Genomic DNA, 24294 nt, shown 5'->3' with positions numbered 1-24294 from the left:
AGTCACTATGGAAAACAGTATGGAGGTTTCTCAAAGAAACTAAAAATAAAACTACCACATGATCCAGCAATTCCACTCCTGGGTGTACATCTGAAGAAAATAAAAACACTAACTCAAAAAGATACATGCACCACAATGTTCATAGCAGCATTATCTACAATAGCCACAGTATGGAAGCAACCTAAGTGTCCATCAACAGATTCAACAGATGAATGGATAAAGAAGATGAATGGACATGGACATCTATACATATACTACATATATATCATATATATAGTGTTTCATTGTATGTGTGTATATATATGTACACACAATGGAATACTACTCAGCCATAAAAAGAATGAAATTTTGCCATTTGCAACAACACAGATGGACTTGGAGGGCATTATGCTTAGTGAAATAAGTCAGACAATGAAAGAGAAATATTGTATCACTTATATGTAGAATCTAAAAAATATAACGAATGAATATTACAAAATAGAAACAGATTCACAGATACAGAGCAGCAGTCCCCAACCTTTTGGGCACTAGGGACCTGTTTCGTGGAGGACAATATTTCCATGGACGGGGAGGTGAGGGGCAAGGTTCAGGTGGTAATCCAAGCGATGGGGAGCAATGGGGAGCGGCAGATGAAGCTTCACTCGCTCACCTGCCGCTCACCTCCTGCTGTGAGGCCCGGTTCCTAACAGGCCACGAACCAGTACTGGTCCACGGCCGGGGGGTTGGGGACCCCTGATATAGAGAACAAACTAATGTTTACCAGTAGGGAGAGGGAAGGAGGAGGGGCAAGATAAGGTCTGGGAATCAAGAGATAAAAACTTCTATGTATAAAATAAATAAGCTACAAGGATATATTGTACAGCACAGGGAATATAGCCAATATTTTATAATACCTTTAAACAGTATAACCGACAAAAATTTTGCATCACTGTGTTGTGAACTAATATTATAAATCAACTACACCTCAATTTAAAAAATTAAATAAAAAATATACATAATTCCAAATTTAAAACTACCTATTATCCGCAAGATATAACCACCGTTAACACTTTGGCTTTTTGGGGGTGAGGTGGGGCTGGGAGACTGTCTTTTTGCTCTGCTTATAAATGCATATATAATAGAGACCAATGGAATAGGACTTTTAAACACTTGATACATTTTTGCCAAATTGCTTTCCAGGTAGTTGGTTCTCCTTTAAATTAATAGCATCAGTGAATGAGAATGTTCACCTCACAGCATCCTCGCCAACTTTAAGTATTATCTTTTTTTGTTAATTTCATAGTGGGAAACATGGTTATGAATGTGAACTTATAAAAAAAAAATATTGATGGCTGTAAAAAAATTTTTTTAATATATTTCTTACAGAGGAAGGGCCTATGAAGACAAAAGTGCCTAAGACCCAGGAAAGTAAAAATCCAACCCTGGTCACCTGAAAACTTTACTGTTAATTTATAAATGTTGACACTGAAGGTGCCTGGTAGAAATTGACTATTATAAGAAATTTGTTATTTTGAGGGTATATTAATTTATAACTTAAAAAAATATTAGTTTGTTTTTCACTTAAAAGCGAAACACGGTCTTCCCTGGTGGCGCAGTGGTTGAGAGTCCCGCCTGCCGATGCAGGGGATGCGGGTTTGAGCCCCAGTCCGGGAAGATCCCACATGCCGCGGAGCGGCTGCGCCCGTGAGCCATGGCCGCTGAGCCTGCGCGTCTGGAGCCTGTGCTCCGCAACGGGAGAGGCCACAACAGTGAGAGGCCCGCGTACCGCAAAAAAAAAAAAAAAAAAAAAAAAAGTGAAACAGTATCACTCAATATCCTCAAGCAACAAAAACAGCAAATGATAAATTATATTCATTATATTACTCTTACTAAATCAGTAAAGGTTATTAGTTCATTTTAGGAAAAGATTTTAAAAGAAGTTTTAAACAAAAACGTTTTCAACTTACGCCTTGGTTAACAAGACAATTAAACTAGTTAGTTCATTCCTCAAAGATTGCACTAAATCATAGTTTTTCTGTATCATTTTAATTGCTGTTGAATTTTCATGGGTATGGAGCATAAATTTTTGTTTTTTAAGGAGGGATAGTGAGGGATTTAAGAAAAGTATTTAATTAGAGGACTACACAGAGGAAGGAGTTGAGTTTCGTGGTGGGACCATGCAAGACCTCTTTCCTTTTCTGTATTTTCCAAATTTTCGTTAATGAACGTGTCATCTTTGTAATTAAAAGGAAAAAAGAAAGTAGAAAGAAAGGCAAAGAAGGAAAAGAAAAACGTACATGACATAGTCACCTGCAATTACAAGGCCTGACTTGTAAGACAGGGGACGGGCTTTGAAGTCTCAGGCACATTAAAGGACAGGATTTTTTTTTTTTACACTGTCATCCAAAGGGTACTGTAGAATCCTCCCTGATGAATTATTTTGAAAACTAAAATGAATGAAGACCACAATCATTTTCCCCACATGTGATCGCGCTACCTCACTCTACCTTTTCTCTTCAATTGGCTACGGTTTAAACCGAAGGCCTCCTCAGAGGAATATGAACTCGGAACATTTCTCAGGCCATCGTGGTGCCACAGAAGCCGAATGCATCGCCGGCCCAGCCCGGAAGCCCAGGTCTGCCATGGGGACCTCGGCGGGCGCTCCCGAGGTCGGACCAAACGTGTGCGGGCCGAGCCGGCACCGTGCTGGGCCGGTGCTACAGAGGGTCAGGCGGCGGGCGCCGCAGTCCGCTCCGCTCGCGAGGGAGCTCGGGCTCCTGAGGGCGAGCCGCGCTGGGGGCGACAGGGTCGGCGGCGGGGGGGGGGGCGGGGGGGCGAGCGCGTTGTGGCGTCAGCGGCAACCGTGGGGGAGGAGCGGCGGCTGGCGCTGCTGTGGCGACGGACGCGAGGCGGTGGCGGAGGAGACCCACCACTGTCCACATGGACAGTCGCAGAGGTCTCGGCTGATACATTCGCGTGTGGGCGGGGTGGGCGGACGGCCTTAGCGGCGGCGGCTGTGCCTGCGGCTGCTGAAAGGAGCGGAGGGCCCGGGGGCGCCTGACGGTCGCGGAGACCTCACAAACCCGGGGCGAGGGGTGCGGCCATTTTACGGCCCGGGACTGAGGGAGGCGTGTTTGTGTGCTCGCCCTCAGACTCTCTTCCTGCGGGCCCGCCGCTAGGGGAAGCTTCTCGGGCGGCCTGGGCGGGCGGTGGATGGGGAGTCGCGGGCCGAGAGGCACCGGGCCCGGGAAGCGCCGTCGCCGTCGCTCGCGTTTGCCCGGCGGAGCCTGAGGAGCCCAGGCCGCGGCTCTCGCCGCCCGCCCGCGGATAGGCCCGGGAGCCGGCCTGCTTTTGTGTAGGCCCGTCCGGACGGGGGAGCGCTGCCCGCCTGACGGCCGAGTCTTAGGCCCGCAACCCTGCGGCGGCTAACCTCCTGCGGCGCGGCCCCTCATCCCGGCGAACGCGGCGGCGGTGTGGGCCATGGATTAGGGAGGCGGCGGCGTGGGAGGAGGAAGATGGCGGCTGGCAAGAGCGACGGCAGCGCCGGGGAGATTACTTTTCTAGAAGGTACATCAATTTCTGCCTTCGAGGGGCTGGGGGTGGGGAACTACAGGAAAATGTGGGCCCCTGATTCCCGGCTATGCAGGTGTGGGCGCCGGCTGGGTTTGGGGGGCTCCGGGGCGCTGGCGGGCGCGCTGGGTCCGAGTCCGTGTGAGCTACGGGCTCGGCCGGGAGCCGGGAGGCCGAGGGGGCGTCGGTGGACCGGCCGGGAGCCGGAGTTGATGCGTGTCCTTTGAGAGTGTACGCGTGTCTTTGACATGTTTTTTCTTTTTTTGGTTTCTCCGTGGTGGCCTAAGGATGAGAGCAGATTACGCTCGGGTCTCGTTTGGTGTTCATGGAAAGTTTCAAATCGCTAAGGTTGGGTGAAATCGGGGGCCAGTCCACGTAGGGAGGGGAGAGGTAGTTTCCTGAGCTTGTTTTATACGCCGTCCCCGTCAGGCTTCCTCTTGCAGCCAGCATTCAGATTAGGCCTGGCTCTGTCAGGTAATCTTACGAAATGTGTTTTGTTAACGATATTTTAGAAAACAATTTATCGGAAAAAAAGAGAACGAGATTCACAGTGTCAGTTTTGGGACAGTCACCCAAGCTGATAGACGAAGTTTGAGTGTTTACATTTTAATTCATTTGTGAGGGAAAGTTAAACATTTGCTGCAGGCGGACTAAGCTAGTCGTAAGTAAGAAAAGCCATGTATTATTGTTGGGGATAATGGGTAACAGTATTGGCTCTTGGCCCACATATAAGGATCCCTAAAATACAGCTAAATTCGTTGTCGTTGTGGACCTGGAACTCTCAACGTTTATTGCGTAATTCGACTGTGGATTCACCGTTCGTGACGGTAATTAGGTTTATAAATATGTTTGGGAGAGCGGGTTTATGAGTGTGGGTCTATCTGCTGTGCGGTGACTTAAAAAAAGATTTAACTCCTCTTCGGATAATGTTGCAAAGATGAATTTCATATGGGGTAAAAGGAGTACTTTAAAGATAACTAGTTGGAAACATTTCTGAATTAAGAAAGTACAACTTCACTGTGGTACAAGGTCCTCTAAGAGGGTGTGGAAGGGTGGGTATGCCGAGTTTACAGTTTTATTAACTGCACCTGGAACAGGGCCTGGAACACAGTAGGTACTCAGTATTAGGCTAATGAACAAATGGGTACTAATGGAGCTGAGTGGGAAAAGAAACCTTAATTTTCTTAATCTTCCTTGGAGTGTAGTGTAGCAGAGCCAAAAACAAAATTTTACCTTGTGTGCAAACCAGCCTTTATTTAAAAGTGATGAGAGTTTTATATGAGCTTTGTGGTAAGAAGGTGTGGAAAACTTGCAAGTTTTTCTGGGTTCACTTCGTATTTCTTTTATTCTCTCCATTCTCATTTGGGCAGAATGGTTACCTGTCAGGGGCTGAGAGTGGTGCAGCTTGTGTTACAGGTGGTGCTATGTGATGAACATAGGGAGAATAGAAAGAGCATAAATAAGGCCAACAGATACAGGGCCAATGTGAAATTTAAAACTGTTGCTTTTAGTTTATTCTAACTTAAGGGTCTGTGAATTGCTCTAGGGGTTAAACTTGAGTTTCCCCATGTCTCCTTCAGCATTCTCAGAAAGCAAGTGAATGGTACCTTGTTTAGAATATGAGCATAAGGGAGAGCAGGCATTTCGGTTTTTCATATACTGTACTGAATCTTTTGAAATAAATGGAAGGATATTTAGTACTACTTGTATTTTTTGTGTTTAATATTTTGTATTTAATTCTTTTGGTTCTTTACACTTTTAATGATAAAATACTCCAATATAGCTTGCCAGATATTCATTCATCAAATATTTATAGTGGCCTACTCTGTACTAGGCACTTTACCAAGGTGAATGCAGCAGTGCATAAGACAGGGTCCTTGCCTTTATGGGACTTACATTTTAGTGGGAGGGACTTTTTATAAATAAGTAAAAGTTAATCCATTTAAAACACTCTTACCCCATTTTTTCCACATAGTTTCCTTCTTCACTTTATTTAGATCTGCTCAGACCTGACAACCTACTTACAGTGTCATGCTGCCACACATGTACAAACACATGGTATTCCCTTTAACTGTTTTATTTTTCATGGTAGCACTTTTCACATGATAAATTTATGTCTTCATGTTTTTTAGTCCTATTAAAATATAAGCTCCGTGAAAGCAATGGCTTTCTCTTTTCACCATCATATTTCTTGCATGTGGAGCATATTTATTTGTTGTTAGTGAAATAAACAGGGTGATAATAGTGTGATAAAGGCTATGGAAGAAAAATACAGAGCAGTGGATGAATGAGAAAGCCATTTTACAGTGTTAAAGTCAAGAAAGGCCTTACTGAGGTCACACATGTATTAAGGTCATACCTTAACTGTGGGACTAGAGTATGACAGAGGGCATGATGTCTCTAAAGGTTCCAAGATGATATAGGATTCCATTTGTTTAAAAAAAGGAGGTCATTATGGCTGAAACATAGCAAGAAAAGAAGTGAGTGATATGAAAGAGAGGTAGCAGATCATGCAAGATCATGAATTTTTATTTGATTCTGAGAAGTAGGAAGTCATTGAAGAGTTTGGGACAAAGGAGTGTAATGATACGGTTTATCTTTGTTTTAAAAAAAACTGCTTTGCTCCTGGAGTGAGTGAGAGGACAGCAAGAGTAAAAGCAGGGGTATTAGTTAGAAGAGTATTGTAGCAGTCTGAAAAATAGATGGGCTTGGATTAGGATGGTAGCAGTGGCAATTGGGGAAGAGGAGTGGATAGATCGAAGATCCGTTTGGATGTAGAGCTTACAGGACTTCCCGATGCATTGCATATTGAGGATCAGAGTAAGGGAGGAATCAAAGATGACTCCTAGGGTTTTGGTTTGAGGTGTTGCACGGGGGCGCGGGATTACATTCACTGAGATGGAGTAGACTGGCAGAGGAATGAGAAGTAAGTTAATAGCTCTGCTTTGGTCTCTTTAAGTTTGAGGTGCTTGTTGTCCATTTTCTAAATTATGTTTTACATTCTTATAAAATATTAAGTAAAATACTAATTCCATTTCCTTTTCTGGCTTCTTTAGGGAAAAGAGACCTATTGGTTACTATTGTACTTTATTTTGTTGGTATAGTATCACACTGAAATGTGTGAATTTAATTAGGCTACAGCTGGTATTGAATTTTTTCTTTCCCCTCTTTGATTTGTTTCTTTCTCTTCTATTCACTTAAGGTTGTCTTCTGCCCCTTTTCCACTTGTGATAGCTAGTTTGGCAGATTTCTCTTTTGTTTATTCATTCAAAGGATATTTATTGAGCAACTGTAACATTGTAGGTACTGTGCTGAGAGTCACAGTGGGGGAGGGAAGGCGGTTTCCCCTTGGAGTTTCCAGTCCAGTGAGGGGAGTCAGTAATCAAATAAGCGTACTTGTAAGTGTAAAATTTCAACTGTCAAGTGCAACCAAAGGGGATTATTTGTAATAATGAGAATTTGATCTAATCAGGGCAGTTTGAAGGGTGAATAGGAGAGGGAAAGGTGGAGAGAGAGAGCTTTCCAGCCAGGGGGAATACAATAGAGGAAGCATGGCACGTTTAGGGAACTGAAAGGACAGTGTGGTGCTAGTAAGGAGAGTGGTACAAGATAAGACCAGAGGTTAACATCATCAGCTTTGTTTCAGAAAAGGTCATTGGCTCCCACACGGAAATAGCTCTAGAGAGGGGCAGAAGATTGTTGTCGAGATCAGTTAGGAGACTTGTAGTATAGGGCAAAGGTGACCGTAGTTAGCTTGTTCTTGTAACCTTTCTTTTGATATTCTCCCCCTTCTTTTCTCCTCTGGCAAGTATACCTCCTCTCTCATTTCTTTTTCTTTATTATACTGTTCTTGTTCATTCTAGCTTTCTTTACCTTTTTTCTTCTACCAACTAATTGCTTCACCAATATTTTCTCCCATTTTTTCTGCTTTCCCTTTCATATGTATGTATGTGTGGGTGTGTGTATTTCCTACTTTGTTTTTGTTCTTTTAATGCTTGCCTTCTCTCTTATTTGAATTCTAGTTTTTATTGTTGTCTTTCACTTACTACCTTTCTTTTTCTAGTTATTAGCTGATTGTTTTGATATTCTAGATTGACTAGTGTAGTGAGAGAGGTAACAGAGAATGAAGTTATGTATTCCATATGTCTAGACTTCTGTAAGTTAATTGTTCCTGTTGCCATTACAAAAGTATGTTGACTGTTTGAAATCAAGTGGTGTAGAGGGGTTATATGACCTAGAGCAAGTAAGTGGGGCAGTCAGAACTGGAGCTTGAGACCTGTCCTATAGCCTTAACCTCCTTCAGCATTTCCTTCCTTCTTTCCTCCCTCCTTCCCTTCTTTATCCCTTTGCTTTGCCATTCTTCTTACCTGTTTAACCTTGGGGGTGGGAGTGGACAAGAGACGGGAAAATAACAGAGTTATGGGGAGTTACCATTTACTGATGAAGCAGCGCTCTAAGAGGGCAAAAGCTGAAGCCACAGGTCTCTTAAGGCCCAACTTCAGAAATTATACAGTGTCACTTCTGTCACATTCGATTGGCCAGAAGGCCACAGAGCCAGCCCAGATTCAAGAGAAGGGGAAGGAGAACCATCACTCGGCAGGAATAGTGGGAAAGAATTTGCAGCCATCTTTAATCCATGCAGCCATCTTTCGTCTCCCAAACCTCCCTGTTTTGGGGTTTGTTTGTTTTTTTTTAATACTTTCAACAAAGTCATAGTATTTCTTAAACTTGAAAATGACAGTTCTTTTGAGATCCCAAAATTTCTAATTTCTGGACAGTTTAGGAAGCTAAAGGAAGAGAACAAAGTAGACCACACATTTGTAATTTGTTTCAAAGGTATAAATAGCAACATAAACAGTCATTGGTTAACTTTCCTTTGATTAGGGACTGATTCAAGAATTTCTGAAACCAAGCAAGCATAAGTACGAAGAAAAGAGAAAGAATGTTAGGAACTTTTCCTTCCTTTTTTTCTTTCATTCAGTGATGTCTGGGTCATGGTGGAGTTGTTATTGTTATCTTTCTCATTTTCATTACCTAAACTCTTAGAAACATCGTCACCACTATTTACAGTATTAAAAATTAAACGTTATCTTGATACAAAACACAACAGTTAATCCATAAAGTCAGAGGCAGACTGTTGATCACAATTACAACCAACTTCATTTGTACACTTAGGTCACATTACTTGCAGTGATGCAACAATGGATGATGCATTATTGTGAGCTGCAAATTATGGTTGCCTACATCACCTAAAAAACAGAAAGTAGATATGTAGTATCCATTTGACCCTAAAAACAGTGTTACTTTTAGCCCGTTTTTTGGGCTACCTTAAAAAAACTTAGGGTCTTGTACTTCTCAGAGCCTTCTGCATCCATCACCAGCAATTAGGACCTCTTGTCTCCTGGCTAAAATTGGAACAGTCCTAGGCAAATTGGGACATGTGGACACTCTGCCTTGTCCCACGTTAACAGCAACTACTTTGAGGCTGTCTGAAACTATAGGCTTGAAAAGTAAGACAGCAAGCCATATTCTGACCTTGTTTTGGGAGAGTTTTGGTTTTTTTTGTTTTTTTTTGCGGTACGCGGGCCTCTCACTGTTGTGGCCTTTCCCGTTGCGGAGCACAGGCTCCGGACGCGCAGGCTCAGCGGCCATGGCTCACGGGTCCAGCCGCTCTGCGGCATGTGGGATCCTCCCGGACCAGGGCACGAACCCACGTCTGCTGCATCGGCAGGCGGGACTCTCAACCACTGTGCCACCAGGGAAGCCCTCAGAGAGTTTTTTTTGTTATTTCAAATACATTTCATGCTTGGTTTTGAATATGAGGGTTTTTTCCTCCCACATTAACTGCGTTACAATCTATGAAATATAGCAGGGAGAAAAAAACCAAACAGTGCTGGTGTACAGTGTATAACAAATGTACTTTTTTCTTTTTTGCAAAGACTGAAGCCATTTTTAAGGACATTAAGAGCTAGAAATTTCCCAAGACTTGTTTGTATACTATGTAATAACTTTGTTGTCTTTCCTATATTAAAAAAAAAATCTGCAAACTTTCTGCCTCCACAACCTCCTGTGTATGAATCTGCCACTAAATCTTGGAGACATGGTGAAAATACTGCCTTTTACCACCATGACCTCTGGTGACTCTATCTTCATGGAAACCAATATCTTCTCTGCCTCTGAAATTCCTATGCCACTGTTTGGATGAGGAGGGATTCCATATTTTGGCATTTAAACTTATTTCTTCAGTTCAGGTTTGTCTCCATTCTCTATTATCACAGGAAATAAAAAACACTGATTTAATTTTGTCAGTATAGCAATTAAGTCTGCAAATCTTCATCAGCGTTTCCTTTACAAGTTTGAGTACCAACTCCTGAGTCTCCTTGTCTTCACCGTTCATAGGCTTTACCTGTTTTTCAAGTTTATCTTCTTTTAATTTAAGTTTATTATGACACTGTCAATTTTCTCCTTGTTGAATGATGCATTTGCACTTTCAGAATTAAAGTGTTTCATTGGTCCATCTCATTGAATACTGTTCCCCTGCCATCTTGATGGTGTTCTCCCCTTTTCTTGGAGCAGAAGGAGCATTTGGAGCCACTTGTCTCTCGCGATCATTTCTTAGGTTATTCGTTTTCTCTCTTTGGAACTTTGTGTGCTTGTGATAACTATATTTTAGAGATTGTGTATTGTGTGTGAAGATAGAACCAACTGCATTACTTTGGGGCAAGGTACCCACTGCTTGGTATTTCCATTCCATAGAAGATCAAGATGCTTCCAGCAACACCAACAGCATCAAACTGCTGCCTGATGTTGGCCTTGGACAGAACTAACTTATGCCAGCATCCTGCCGAAAGATCCATAGAAACCCACTGAATGGAATGAAGAGGTAGATAAACTGAGGGAACACTGAACAATAGCTGGATCCTGAGGCAAAGAATATTGTGCTTTTGGTGGTTCACAGAGAAGTCTAATATTATTCCCAAGGATATAATATATTCAGACTTCATCTTCAGATAGTATTGGACAGTCTATTGGTCTGTCTCCTGTATCAAAAAATAAAGGTTGTATAGATTAGGAATTTAAGAAAACTCACCTCAGCTGGGTGATTTTTCTGCTTCATGAAGCGCCTGTGGGGGTTATTCAGTGGTAGCTTGGCTGGCCTGGAGGCTCCAAGACAGCTTTATTCAAATGTCTGACTCTGGCCGGTATGGAAAGTTGGGCCCTTCCTTCTCCATGTGGTCGAAAGGCCTCTTCATGTGGTCTCTGCAGTGGGATACCCGTACTTGTAACATGGTGGCTTAGGGCTCCACGAGACTGCCTGTGGAGAATCTTGACAGGTTCTTGAGAAAGACTGGGGCTAAAGCACTACAGAGCCACCTAAAATTGCTTTATTGAGATTTCCTGACGTTTGCATTTAATTCGCTCTTTATGTTTTCTTTTACTGCTTTTATATTTCTAAGTTGCAGAAGTTAACTTCTGTCTCCGTGATCCTTTTTAAAAAATTCTATTTTTTATTATTGTAAAACCTTATCAATAAAAAATTATTAGGAAATATTTCGTATCTGTGGAATATAAAGCATAATATAGCAAAAGCTCATGTTCTACTTCCTAGCCTGAAGAAAACATTACTAATACAGTTGAAGCTGGGCTGAACCCTTTCTTTTTTTTTTAATTAAAAAAAATTTTTTAAAGAAATTTATTTATTTTTGGCCGCGTTGGGTCTTCGTTGCTGCACGCGGGCTTTCTCTAGTTGCGGCGAGCGGGGGCTACTCTTCATTGTGGTGCGCGGGCTTCTCATTGTGGTGCTTCTCTTGTTGCGGAGCACGGGCTCTACGTGTGCGGGCTTCAGTAGTTGTGGCTCCCGGGCTCTAGAGTGCAGGCTCAGTAGTTGTCGCGCATGGGCTTAGTTGCTCCACAGCACGTGAATCTTCCTGGACCAGGGCTTGAACCCGTGTCCCCTGCATTGGCAGGCAGATTCTTAACCACTGCGCCACAAGGGAAGTCCCGAACCCTTTCTTTTTTGCATCTTTCTGCCTGCTTTCCAGGGGTAACCACCATCGTTAATTTGGTAGTTATCATTCCCATACATTTCTTTGTACTTTATGTTCTTATCTCTGAACCTGTGTATGTGTACAAATTGTTTTGAATGTTTAGAATATTTTATAAATCATGTCATACTGTATTCTTCTGTAATTTGCTTTTCATTCTTGCAGCATTGTTTGAGAAATTAAATTATGTTGATAAGAATAGGTCTAGTGCTTTGTCATAGTATGAATATACTACCTTTTATTTATGCATTTCCTTTTTTGTGGGAATTAGGTTGTATCTAATTTTTTACTATTACATACATTGCTACTATGAATATTTTAGTATGTCTCATATTGCTACTGTGAACTTTTTTTTAAAGTACATTTCCTTGTGCACATGTGTGTGTTTCTCTAGAGCAGGGGTCAGCAAACTTTTTCTGTAAAGGGCTAGTGAATATCTTACCCTTTGCATTCCAAACAGTCTGTCACAATTACTCAGTGCTGCCAGTTTAGCAAGAAGGCAGTTACAGATCATACATAAGCAAATGAGTGTGGCTGTGTGCCAGTAAACCTTTTTGAACACTGAAATTTGAATTTTATATAATTTTCTTGTAACATGAAACATTAGTCTTGTTTGATTTTTTGTTTTCCCCCCTAGCCATTTAAAAATGTAAAAGTATTCTTAGCTTGTGGGCCTTATAAAATCAAGCAGCAGGCCAGATTTGGCTGGGCCATACTTTACTAACATCTGATCTAGGGTATTTCTTAGCAATGGAATTATCGGGTCATGTGCAATTTCAGCTTCACCTAAGTATTGCCAAATTGATCTCCAAAGTGCTTTCACTAGCACTTTTTAAGTTTTCTGTTTATACACATCATTACCTACTTAATAATGTCTGATGTTTTAGTTTTTGCCAGTCTGATGTGGTTATCAGATGGTGGTTTGAATTTGTAATACTCTGGTTTATAGTGAGGTTGAGTATCTTTATTACTGTGTTTTTAAAAATTGTTCACTGTTCATTGAATATTCAAAAAATATTGAGTGCCAACCTGGAGGTAACCCCTATTCTATGTGCCTGTGGTGCGTGAGTAAACTAAACAAAATACTCTATGAGTTTCTTTTTGTTTTTTGGGTTATTTTGTGTGTTTCCTCAGTTCTTAGTTGCTCATGTTTTCTGCACATTTTGTTCTGTTGGAATGTTGGGGTTCTTTATATAGTCTGGATAGGAAACCTTGGTTGAATTACGTGTATTGAACACACATCTTACAGAATTATTACTTGTCTTATTTTTAAACTCATGGAATAATTTTATGAGCAAATTTTTTAAATGTAGTCATTTATTGTTTTTTTCTTAATGTCTTGTGCTTTTTGTGATAGAAGAAATTCTTTGATCTTATTGGTCCCTTATAACTTTACTTTTTTTGGTTTTACTAATCACTGTTCATTTCTTTAGTTTTTACGATAGCAGGAGAGTGCCAGTCGGCTGTTCAGGTTGGGGTAACAGAATCTGAAAATCTATTTGTAGTGTATCTACTTCTTATGTTTTCTTTACATTTAAAAAAGTTTTTTAAAAAGACTATTAATGGGACTTCCTTGGCGGTCCAGTGGTTAAGACTCTGCTCTTCCACTGCAGGGGGCACAGGCTCGGTCCCTGGTCAGGAAACTTAAGATCCCGCATGCTGCACAGCATGGCCAAGGAAAAAAAACAGACTTTATTAAATACTTGCAAACCATATATCTGATAAGGGCTTAATATCCAAAATATATAAAGAACTCATATAACTCAATAGCAAAAAACCCAAATAATCCAATTAAAAATAGGCAAAGGACTTGAATAGACATTTTTTCCAAAGAAGACCTACAGATGGCCAACAGATACCTGAAAAGGTGCTCAGCATCACTAATTATTAGGGAAATGCCAATCGAAACTACCATGAGATATAACCTCATGCCTGTTACAATGGTTATTATGAAACCATGGTGACCATGCGCTGTTGGTGGGAGTGTAGATTGGTGCAGCCACTATGGAAAACAGTATGGAGGTTCCTCAGGAGATTAAAAGTAGAACTACCATATGATCCAGCAATTCTACTTATGTGAATATATCTGAAGGAAACAAAAACACTATGTTGAAGAGATATCTGTGCCCCCCTGTTCTGTAGCTGAGACATGGATACAATCTAACTGTCCATGAGTGGAAGAACGGATAAAGATGTTGTGTGTATATACAATGGACTATTATTCAGACATAAAAGGGAGAGAAATCCTGCCATTTGTGACAACACGGGTGGACCCTGAGAGCATTATGCTAAGTGAAATAAGAATGCTGTGTGATCCCACTTATGTGTGGAATCTTAAAAAAAAAAAATCCCAAGCTCATAGAAAAAGAGAACAGATTTGTGGTTACCAGAGGCAGGGCACGGGAGGTAGGGGACTTGGATGAAAGTGCTCAGAAGGTACAAACTTCCAGTTACAGGATAAATAAGTACTGGGGTTGTAATGTATAAAATGATGGGTGGCTATAGTTAATACTCCTATAGGGCTTATTTGGAAGGTGTTAGAGTAAATCCTAAGAGTTCTCATCACAAGGAAAGAAACTTTCTTCCTTCATTTCCTTCCTTCCCTTCCCTCTCTTCCCTTTTCTTTATTTCTTTCCCTAGCTTGCTTTCTTTTCTCTCTTTCCCTCTTTCTCTTTCTCCTTCCTTCTTTTCTTTCCTTCTTTCTTTCTTTCTTTCTTTCTTTCTTTCTTTCATCTATATGAGATGATAGATGATAACTGAACATATTATGGTAATCATTTCACAATATATGTAAGTGAAGTCATTATGTTGTACACCTTGAACTTATACAGTGCTGCTCAGTTATATATCAGTAAAACTGGGCAGGGAAGACTTGTTTTTGTTTTTTATTTTTCTTTTTTCTAGCCATGCAAAAGAATTACTTATTATTTTTTAAGAGCAGTTTTAGTTTCACAGCAAAGCGGAAGGTACAGAGATTTGCCATACACCTCTCACCCCCACATCTGCATAGCCTTCACCAGTATCAACATCTCCCACCAGAGTGGTACAACTGATAACCCTCCACCGACAAATCATAGCCCGTAGTTTACGTTTTGGCTCACTCATTGTGTGGTATAGTCTGTGGGTTTGGATAAGTGTGTAATGACATGTATCCATCATTATCATGTCATACGGAGTATTTTCATTGCCATAAAAATCTTCATTGTTCTACCTATTCATCTCTCAGCCCCTCCACCCTCACCTCACCTTGGCAACTACTGATCTTTTTACTATCTCCATAGTTTTGCCTTGCCCAGAATGTCATCCAGTTGAAATCATATAGTAGATCGCCTTTTCAGGTTGGTTTCTTTCACTTAGTAATAGGCATTTAAGGTTCTTCCGTGGATTTTTTTTTTTTTCCCGTGGCTATTACTAAGTGAGGTCTTGGTATATTTTGGATAAAGTCCTTTATCAGATGTGTTTTTTTTGCAAATATTTTCTCCTGATCTTTGGCTTGTTTTCTAATTTTCTTGGCAGAGCAAAAGGTTTTAATTTTAATGAAGTCCAGTTTATCAGTTCTTTCTTTCATGGATTATACCTTTGGTGTTTCATCTAAAGAGTCATCACCATACCTAAGAGTCATCTAGATTTTCTCCTATGTTATCTTCTAGGAGTTTTATAGTTTTGTATTTTACATTTAGGTCTGTGATCCATTTTGAATTAAATAACTTGCTAAGATTTTGATTGCGATTGCACTGAATTTATTGATAAAGTTGGAAAGAACTGACATCTGGACAGTATTGAGTCTTCCCATTCATGAACATGAAATATCTCTCCATTTTTTTAGTTTTTCTTTCATTTCATTTATCAGTTTTGTAGGTTCCATCATAAAGATTTTGTACATATTCTGTTAGCTTTATAGCTAAGTATTTCATTCTTGGGGGTGCTAATGTGTTACCGTGTTTTTAATTTCACATTTACCTTGCTCATTACTGGTATATAGGAAAGCATTTAATTGTTTTGTATTAACCTTGTATCCTGCAGCCTTACTGTAATTGCTTACTAGTTCCAGTAGGGTTTTTTTGAGTGATTCTTTCGGATTTTCTACCTAGACGATCATAGTATTTCAGTCTTTCTTTGTCTTTCTTTACCTTGACATGTTTAAAGTATACTGGACAGTTATTTTGTAGTTTGGGTTTGTCTGATGTTTCCTCATGATTAGATTTAGGTTATGAGTTTTTATAAGGAATGCCTTGGTAGTGATCTTTTGTCCTATTACTGGTGAAATTAACTCTGATCATTTAGTGTTTGCCAGATTTCTCCACTGAAAGGTACTATCATTTTCCCCTTTGTAATTAATAAATATTTTGTGGGAAACTACTTTGAAGCAATATAAATGACATATTTCTCTTCAGATTTCATCCATTAGTTTTAGCTTCTTTCCATTTATTTATTAGTTTCAGCATTCCTTGATGATGCATCCCTGAATCATTTTTTATTATAACGGTTTTGTTTTGTGAATTATATTCATAATTTTCAAATGTTAACTCTTGCTTTTAGAATAAACCCTACTTGATTGTAATATTATTCTTTCTCTATCACTGGATTTGATTTACTGATATTAAGGGTTTTATATCTGTCTTCATGAGAGAGTGCTTGGTAATTTCCTTCCTTAAATGTCGTTATCAGGTTTAGGATCAGGTATACTGACTTCATAAAATGAGCTGCAAAGTGTTCCTTTTTTTTTATTTTCTGGGAAAGTTTAGGTAAATTTGTTGCTATATTTTACAAGTTTGAAAGAAATTATGGGAGAAGCCTTCTGGGTCTGAGTTTCTCTTTACAGAAAGATTTATAATAATTCAGTTTCTTTTATTGACAGCAGTGTTCAAAAATTTTTTTTCTTGTGTCAATTTGGTAATATCTGTGCCCTCATAGGTGTTTAAGTTTGCTTTCTCTAGTCAACTAAGTCAGTTCCTACCCATCCATCAAATTTTCACCTTTCATCAGTTTAGTTACATCTCTCATCTGCTATTATCTTCTTTCTGGGTTCATTTTGTTCTTATGGGTTTCTGCTTTTTACCCCTCTTTCCATTACTGTCATTTTACTGGAGGGGTATGGAGAAAAATGCATATATTTAATTTATGATGCTTAACTGGGATCTCTCTTTAACCTTTGTATTAACTTTCAATTTTGTAAGTACAGTATAGTGGACATAATTTTCCATTCTGATTCTTACGAGTGTCAACCATAACAGGATATTGAAGTGTTGATACTCTCAAGGACTTTTGAGGGTTCAGAGCTTTTGTCCCTAGTGCAAGTTGCCCTAAAATTTATGTTTTTAGAATTTGCTTGCTTTTTGTAATTTATTTTTTCTCATTGGCAGTTATCACTTTCATGAGGTTATTTTTCTTTCATCTGTTAATTTATAGCTTCTAATCTGTCAATTAGGAAATCCTGTGATTACACTTGTTAGAACTGTATGTACGGAACCTTGCTTCTTTAGAGCGTACACAATATAAAATCTCTTGACTTTTCACTGCTTAGTGGCCTTTTTTGTTAACTTGCCTGACTCTCAGTGATGGATAGAGTCTTTATAGACTAGTAATCATCATAGTTTATTACCTTTTCTGTGTTGGTAGCATAACTTAAACTTAACCCTTTCTTTTTTTAAAACAGGTTCATTTTACATTTGATTTTTGAAAATTGGAGTGGGGGATAATTTTAGATTTATAGAGAAGTTTCAAAGATGTTAGAGAGAGTTTCTGTATACCATTTACCCATCTTCCCCTAAAGTTCCCAACTTAGATAATTGTAGTATGTTTGTCAAAAACTAGGAGATTAACATGGGCATAACACTATAGCCTAAACTACAGACTTGACTTGGATTTCACTAGTTATTTCATTAATGTCCTTTTCCTTTTGCACAGTCCAGTCCAGGACACCACATTGCATTTGATTGTCATGTCTCCTTAGTCCCCTCTGATCATGACAGTTTCTTTATCTTCCCTTATTTTTCATAACCTTGACAGTTTTAAAGAGTTCTGGTCAGGAATTTTGTAAAATGTTCCTCAATTTGGGTTTATCTGATGTGTTCTTTTGACTAAACTGGCATTGTGGGCTTTTGGGAAGAAGCCACAGAGCTGAAGTCGCATTTTCATCACATCATGTTAAGTATGCTATGAATAAGACATCACTTCTCATGTTAGCTTTGATGATCACTTAGCTGAGATAGTGATTGGTAGGTTTCTGTCAGTTTACTTTTTTCCTTTTTCTATAGTTGACTCTTTGGAAGTGAGTTACAAAGTTCAGCATATACTGAAGGGAAAGGGAATTCAGTTCCATCTCTTAGAGGAGAGTTTGTACATGTATCATTTGGAATTCTGTAAGGAAGATGTGTCCCTTCTCACCATTTATTTATTTATTCAATTATTTATATCCATGTGGATTCATGAATATTTATTTTATTAAGGAGAATTATAATTCATATCATCATTTTTTTAAAAAAACGCCTTCTTCCTTTCTGGCCCTACATAATACTCCAGGCTTATCTTGTATTTTTCCTGCGTCATCTCTAGAATCAGTCATTTTTCCTAGGAGCTCTGGCTCCTTGTATTGGAGAATGGTATTTAGAAAATAAGATCTGGTTGTAGGTGTGCTTGTTGCTACTGGGGTATCACTGCTTCTACACCTTCTGAGGACAGACCCTTAGCTCTGTATACTAACCCATGGAACAGCATATCTATATTCGTGTCTGTATCTATTAATCTATATGTGTATCAAATAAAAGTTGGTACTGATATCTCTTCCTCTAATCTAGCACCACTAGAACGAACAGTTCATTCTAGCTTTCCTCTCTTTTTTTCATAACTTCTTTTTCTGAAGGGGAGACACCTTGCTCCTGTTATCTACTATTTACTTACTTATATTTACATTATACATGTAAAGAAGTTTCAGATTTACTCATGATGACTTGTTTCCTCCTGTTTCATGATATTTTGGGTTGTGAACTCATTTTTTTGGGAAACTTTTTGAGGCATTGAAATTTTATTTTTTTTAGAGAAGATTTATATTTGATTCTGCTAGTCATTTAGAGGTTTTGGTGATTGTTTTTTTGCCTTTACAAACAGTTTTTTACTGTGGAAAAATATACGTAACGTAAGATTTATTGTTTTAACTGTTTATAAATGTACAAGCGTAGATTGGCATTAAATACATCCATAATGTTGTGCAGCCATCACCACTACCCATTTCCAGAACTTTTTCATCATCCCAGACAAAAGCTCTGTACCCATTAAAAAGTAACTCTACATTCTCCTCTCCCTCCAGTCCCTGGTGACCTCTGTTCTGCTTGCTCTCTGCATTTCCCTATTCTAGTTACCTCATATAAGTGGAATCATACAATATTTGTCCTTCTGTGCCACTATTGCACTCATTGTAATGTTTTCAGAGTTCATCCATATTGTAGCATGTGTCAGAGTTTCATTTCTTTATGGCTAAATAACACTCTGTATGTGTGTGTGAACACAGCACATTTTGTTTATCCATTCATCTGTTGATGGATATTTGGGTGGTTTCACCTTCTGGCTCTTGTGAATAATGCTGCTGTGAACATTGGTGTACAAGTGTCAGAGTCCATGCTCTCAGTTATTTTGGGGTATATATCTAGAACTAGGATCACTGGGTCATAGGGTAATTCTGTGTTTAACTTTTTGAGGAGCTGCCAAACATTTTCCACAGTGGCTGCACCATTTTATATTCCCACAAGCAATGCGTAAGAGTTCCGATTTCTCCTCATCCTCACCAACACTTGTTATTTTCCATTAAAAAAAAACAGCCATCCTGACGGGTGTGAAATAGTATCTCATTATAGTTTTGCTTTGCATTTCCTTAACATCTGGTGATATTGGGCATCATTTCCATGAGACTCTTAATTATGGACTTTTCTGGGCCACATAGGTTATGAAGATTCTGGTACCAAACCTGAGTGATTGTGAGCTGATGTTTAGGAATTCCCTAAACATGGGGTGGAGAGATACACTTTATTTGTCATTATTAGTTCACCCCCAAACCCAGAGCCAACGGCAAGATGTCATAATTATCCCTACTGTCTCTTTCTTCAGTGAGATTCTTTTTTCTCCCCCCCGCCCCCCCCAACCCAGTTCACCCAATTGGATTGTCACCCTTCAGGTCTTCTGGTCTATGATCTGACCTTTCATTTTACTGAGGCTCCAAACCTGGTCTTCCCAGCCTCTGGGCCTCAGGTTTTTGTCATATGGCTCAAAAACAAATGCCAGCTTCAGAACTTCATTTATTTCTCAGGTTCCCACTTCATAGCTGTTTATGGCTTCGGGGTATTTCAGGCATGCACTTAAAATTTTTCTTAAACTCATCGTGAGCGTGTTTGGTGTTCTGATCTGGAGAGTTATTTCTAACATTGAGTTCACCCTGATGCTAACACAGAAAACCTTGGTTTGTCTCTTTTCTGCTAAAAGGCAGAGATGATTGGCTGAGGTAAAGAAAAGGCTGGTGGTCTGGATTTAGTTCTCATAAATAAGGCAAGCAAATTAACAGGTACTAGTTTCTAGAACCAGTGATCAAATACGGTGGAGATGCAGGGTTGATTTTTATGTATTTCATATTCATGTATCCCCATCCACATTTTTATTATATTTTACTGATTTGAGCTTTTTTTCTGTAGCAAGCTCACACATATGGATGAGTGTAAATTAGCAAAAACAGATTTTAATGTGTTCTTTTTCTCTTTAGAGGAAATAATCAAAAGGCAAGCAAATTAAAAGAAAATCCTGACTAAGCAAAGAGTTTGGGAAATGCTCAATTTTATTTTGTATTGAATGGCTCTATTAATGAATACTTATCTGAGTTTGTTTTTATTTCAGCGTTGGCTAGATCAGAATCTAAAAGAGATAGAGGTTTTAAAAGGAATTGGAGCTTTGATCATGGAGAAGAAAGTGAAGGAGATACAGATAAAGAGTAAGAATGTTTTTTTCCCCCTCAGATGTTTTATAAGAATGAAACTTTTCATTAGATAAACAATTTTATTCCATGGAAATATTTTTAAGAGTATGGTATTCTTAAGAAAACATTGAACTCTTTTACAGTAGTATTAAGGAAAGAAAAAGCAGTTCTTTTATTGGTATATAATTTTGTGGTTATATTTATTCATCTTTTGAAATGTATAAATATGTGCATATAGTACATGTAACCTTATAATTAAAAGTTGACCTGGGCTTCCCTGGTGGTGCAGTGGTTGAGAGTCCGCCTGCCGATGCAGGGGACACGGATTCGTGCCCCGGTCCGGGAAGATCCCACATGCCGCGGAGCCTGCGCATCCGGAGCCCGTGCTCCGCAACGGGAGAGACCACAACAGTGAGAGGCCCGCGTACAGTAAAGAAAAAAAAAAAGGCGACCATACTACAGGATTCCTATTAAAGAAATTGTTCTTTAAAAATAAAAAATAAAAAAATACGGCATTCTGTTCACGTAGTGATTTGAGAAGCCACCATTTATCAGGAGTAAATGAACCCACATTACGATTCCTGAAATTTGTAAGAAAGGTTAGTGTCTTTCTTTCCAGTTGTGACTCACCCTGCCCCCCACCACATTCATCTTAGATTGCTAACAGAGAAAGCAGAAACCCTGTAAATGATAAACACAGGTGTTGACCCAGACAGACGTTAAGCAAAGCGTTCATTACACTTTGTTAATGTACTTGGAATGACTGCTGTAACTTTTTAAATAGTTTTAATAGAGCCTTTTGCATGTTATGAGATCTGTATTACAAATTTAGTATGGCTATTAGTTTCTTAGTTTACTGATCTGGTTTTCCACTGGCCAGAACAAACAGCAAATTAAGAGACACACAAATATATACACTAAAGTTCTACCAAAACTGCAAATATTTTTTAGAAATTTTACACAAGAAGTCATTCAGAGTATATTGGCTAAATATTGTAGGTGCTTCACTTCTGTCTGGGCAACAGCTCCGTTCATCATTACCACTTTATGTGCCTTCACCTATGAGATGTTGAACTGAAGTGAAGTTTTATTTGAGGGAGAGCTTTGAACTGGTATGTTTCTCACTCAAAATTTGTATTTTATGGTTTTCTTTCTTTCATTTCTTTTTATTTCTGATTATATTTTATAACAGACATTTGTTATTTATGTAGTTTTGAAAAATTGGAATTAAATCTGAAATTGAGTAGACCACTTGTAAACGTTAAAAAGTATCCCACCTTTTTTTTTTTTGCGGTATGCGGGCCTCTCACTGTTGTGGCCTCTCCCGTGAGGAGCACAGGCTCCGGACGCGCAGGCTCAGCGGCCATGGCTCACGGGCCCAGCCGCTCCGTGGCATGCGGGATCCTCCCGAACCGGGGCACGAACCCATGTCCCCTGCATCAGCAGGCGGACTCTCAACCACTGCGCCACCAGGGAAGCCCAGTATCCCACCTTTTAAGCATTTTTGTAAAATGTTTGCAGGAGAGAATTTTTAGCATTAAAAAAGTTGGGATGTATACAAACAATAATGAAACAAACATTTTACATTTTTGTTATAAATAGCTAAGATTTTACTAAAAATAGCTTAGCAGAATTGTCTTCAGAAGGGTGTATTTTGACTTTGTTAGAAGATTTGTCATGATTATATAAAAAAAAATGTGTCTTTTAAGGTGCTACCTGTCCTGTATGTTTCACTTATGAATTTTACTCTTTGGTTTATCACTATGTTCAGATTAACATGAACTGTTAATAGATATATCGGTTTTTTAGAATCAGGTCAATGATTCTCAGTAAAGGGTTGGTATTTCCCACAATGGTAGAGGTATAACTATTTTATTGGGTTAATACCATTGCAGTTACTTTCTTTTCATTAACTAAAGTTTTCTTACCAGTATGTTTCTTTCCCTCTACTTTGTTTTTCAGCCCCTTTCCCCTAATTTAAAATCCAAGACAGAAAGGAAAAATGAGTGACTATTTATGAAATCCATAGTTAAGAAAAGCAAAATTATGTGTTCATTAATGGCAGAGGTCAGGAAACAGTGGCTCATGGGCCCAGGCTGGCCCACCCCTGGATTTTTGTTATAGTTTTGTTGGAACACAGCCACACAGATAGTCTGTGGCTACTCTCATACTACAGTGGCAAAGCAAAGCGGAGTAGTTGCTGCCAAGACTGTATGGCCTGCAAAGTCTAAAATATTTACTCTCTGGCCCTTTACAGAAAAAGTTTGCTGATCTCTATATTAGGTGAGCACAGAGGCTAAAACTTCTGAATTTAATGTATGGGTTGTAATTGTCACTTAAGGCTTTTTCCCCTTTATTTTCTGTGTAGTGAGGCAAATCTACTCAGTGTAGATGAAGATGAGGATTCTGAAACCTCAAAAGGAAAAAAGGCAAGTGTTACTTTCTATTTATTTATTTTTTTAGGTTATATACTAAAAACTAAAGCTTCAAAAGAAGATTTGTATTTTTGATTGTAAGTCCCAACCACCCACTTTCCTACCCCAAAGGCAAATGGTATTCCCAGTTTCTTGTTTATCCCATCAGAAGTATTTTATTTATCACAAAGAAAATATATATTCTCGCCCCACCTTTTTTTTTTTGTTTGTTTTTGCGGTACGCGGGCCTCTCACTGTTGTGGCCTCTCCCGTTGCGGAGCACAGGCTCCGGACGCGCAGGCTCAGCGGCCACGGCTCACGGGCCTAGCCGCTCCGCGGCATGTGAGATCTTCGCAGACTGGGGCACGAACCCGTGTCCCCTGCAACGGCAGGCGGACTCTCAACCACTGCGCTGCCAGGGAAGCCCAAGAAGTGCTTTAATAAAGCCTTGTGCTTATACCTTTTCACATCTTTACAGTGTATTTGTAGGATAGATTTCTAAAATTGCAGTTGCTATTTCAGGAGGTAGATTTACATGTTATTTTGCTAAATATTGCCAAATGCCTCATTCATAGGAATTAGCATTAGCCATAACTGCTAGCACTGTATGAGAGTTTCTCTTCTAACTTTGGGAAGTATGTGGTCAAACTTGAATTTTTGCCAATCTGACATAGTACCCTCTTTACATATTTCCTGTACTTACAGTTGAATAGTATTTTAGAGACTTTTAAAGTTACTTTTTTCTCCCTGTCTTTGTGGGGTTTTTTTTCCCCACATCTCTATTTTGACATAATTTCGGGAGTTTATAGAATTTAAAGTTTTTCTCTATAAGGCTACTCACACTGAAAAACTATAAGGTTTTTTACATTGCAGTTTTCTCTAGCTTTTATTTTAACATTTTGATTCCTTAGAGTGGGGCTATTTAGGTGTTCTTCAGGTGGACACAAATATAGTGAGCTTTGTAGGTAAAAGTAAAAGGTGTTTTTCATCATGATCTTCTGTGACATTGGTCTTTAACTTGAGGGGGGGTTGCTTGCAGATGCCCTTTTTTTTTTTAATGTTGATACTTTTAAAGTAAAATAAAACTTATATGACACTTATGTATCCTGTGATCTCTAAAGATAATTCAGAATTGATACTCAGCATCATCTGTCTTAACAGTACATGTACAACAACATTGTAAATCAACTATATTTCCATAAAAAAACTTAAAGAAATACAGGTACCATTTCCTCTTTAACAGGTGGAAATTTATATTTTTCCTTCTTCTCCTTAAATTCATATTTCTGTTCAGTTTTCCCACAAAATTTTAACATTATATGTGTATTTG

At 39.2% G+C, this 24294-nt stretch overlaps 1 protein-coding gene and 1 pseudogene across 9 annotated transcripts in view; one reads left to right on the top strand and one right to left on the bottom strand.

The window, feature by feature from the left end:
* The first annotated feature begins 2830 nt into the window (after positions 1-2830).
* The window catches only part of SENP6 (SUMO specific peptidase 6), a 102600-nt gene continuing 81136 nt past the window's right edge, over positions 2831-24294 (top strand). For 3 of the 9 annotated variants that reach the window (XM_067702743.1, XM_067702742.1, XM_067702741.1), the window contains exons 1-3: positions 2959-3546; positions 20472-20565; positions 22919-22979. In XM_067702743.1, the coding sequence (XP_067558844.1) occupies positions 3495-3546; positions 20472-20565; positions 22919-22979 (207 nt within the window). In that variant the 5' untranslated portion in view covers positions 2959-3494. Of the gene's footprint in view, positions 2936-2957; positions 3547-4001; positions 4377-20471; positions 20566-22918; positions 22980-24294 lie in introns of those variants that run through there. The other 6 variants (XM_067702744.1, XM_067702749.1, XM_067702745.1 and 3 more) reach the window with 6 other exon arrangements.
* Positions 3587-10530, bottom strand: LOC137205105 (protein LSM14 homolog A pseudogene; annotated as a pseudogene).

The sequence above is a fragment of the Pseudorca crassidens genome, chromosome 13 (assembly GCF_039906515.1).
Source record: "Pseudorca crassidens isolate mPseCra1 chromosome 13, mPseCra1.hap1, whole genome shotgun sequence".
In the NCBI taxonomy this organism is placed as follows: domain Eukaryota; kingdom Metazoa; phylum Chordata; class Mammalia; order Artiodactyla; family Delphinidae; genus Pseudorca; species Pseudorca crassidens.
Note: the sequence above shows the minus strand (reverse complement) of the source record. Positions and strands in the feature narration are given on the sequence as shown.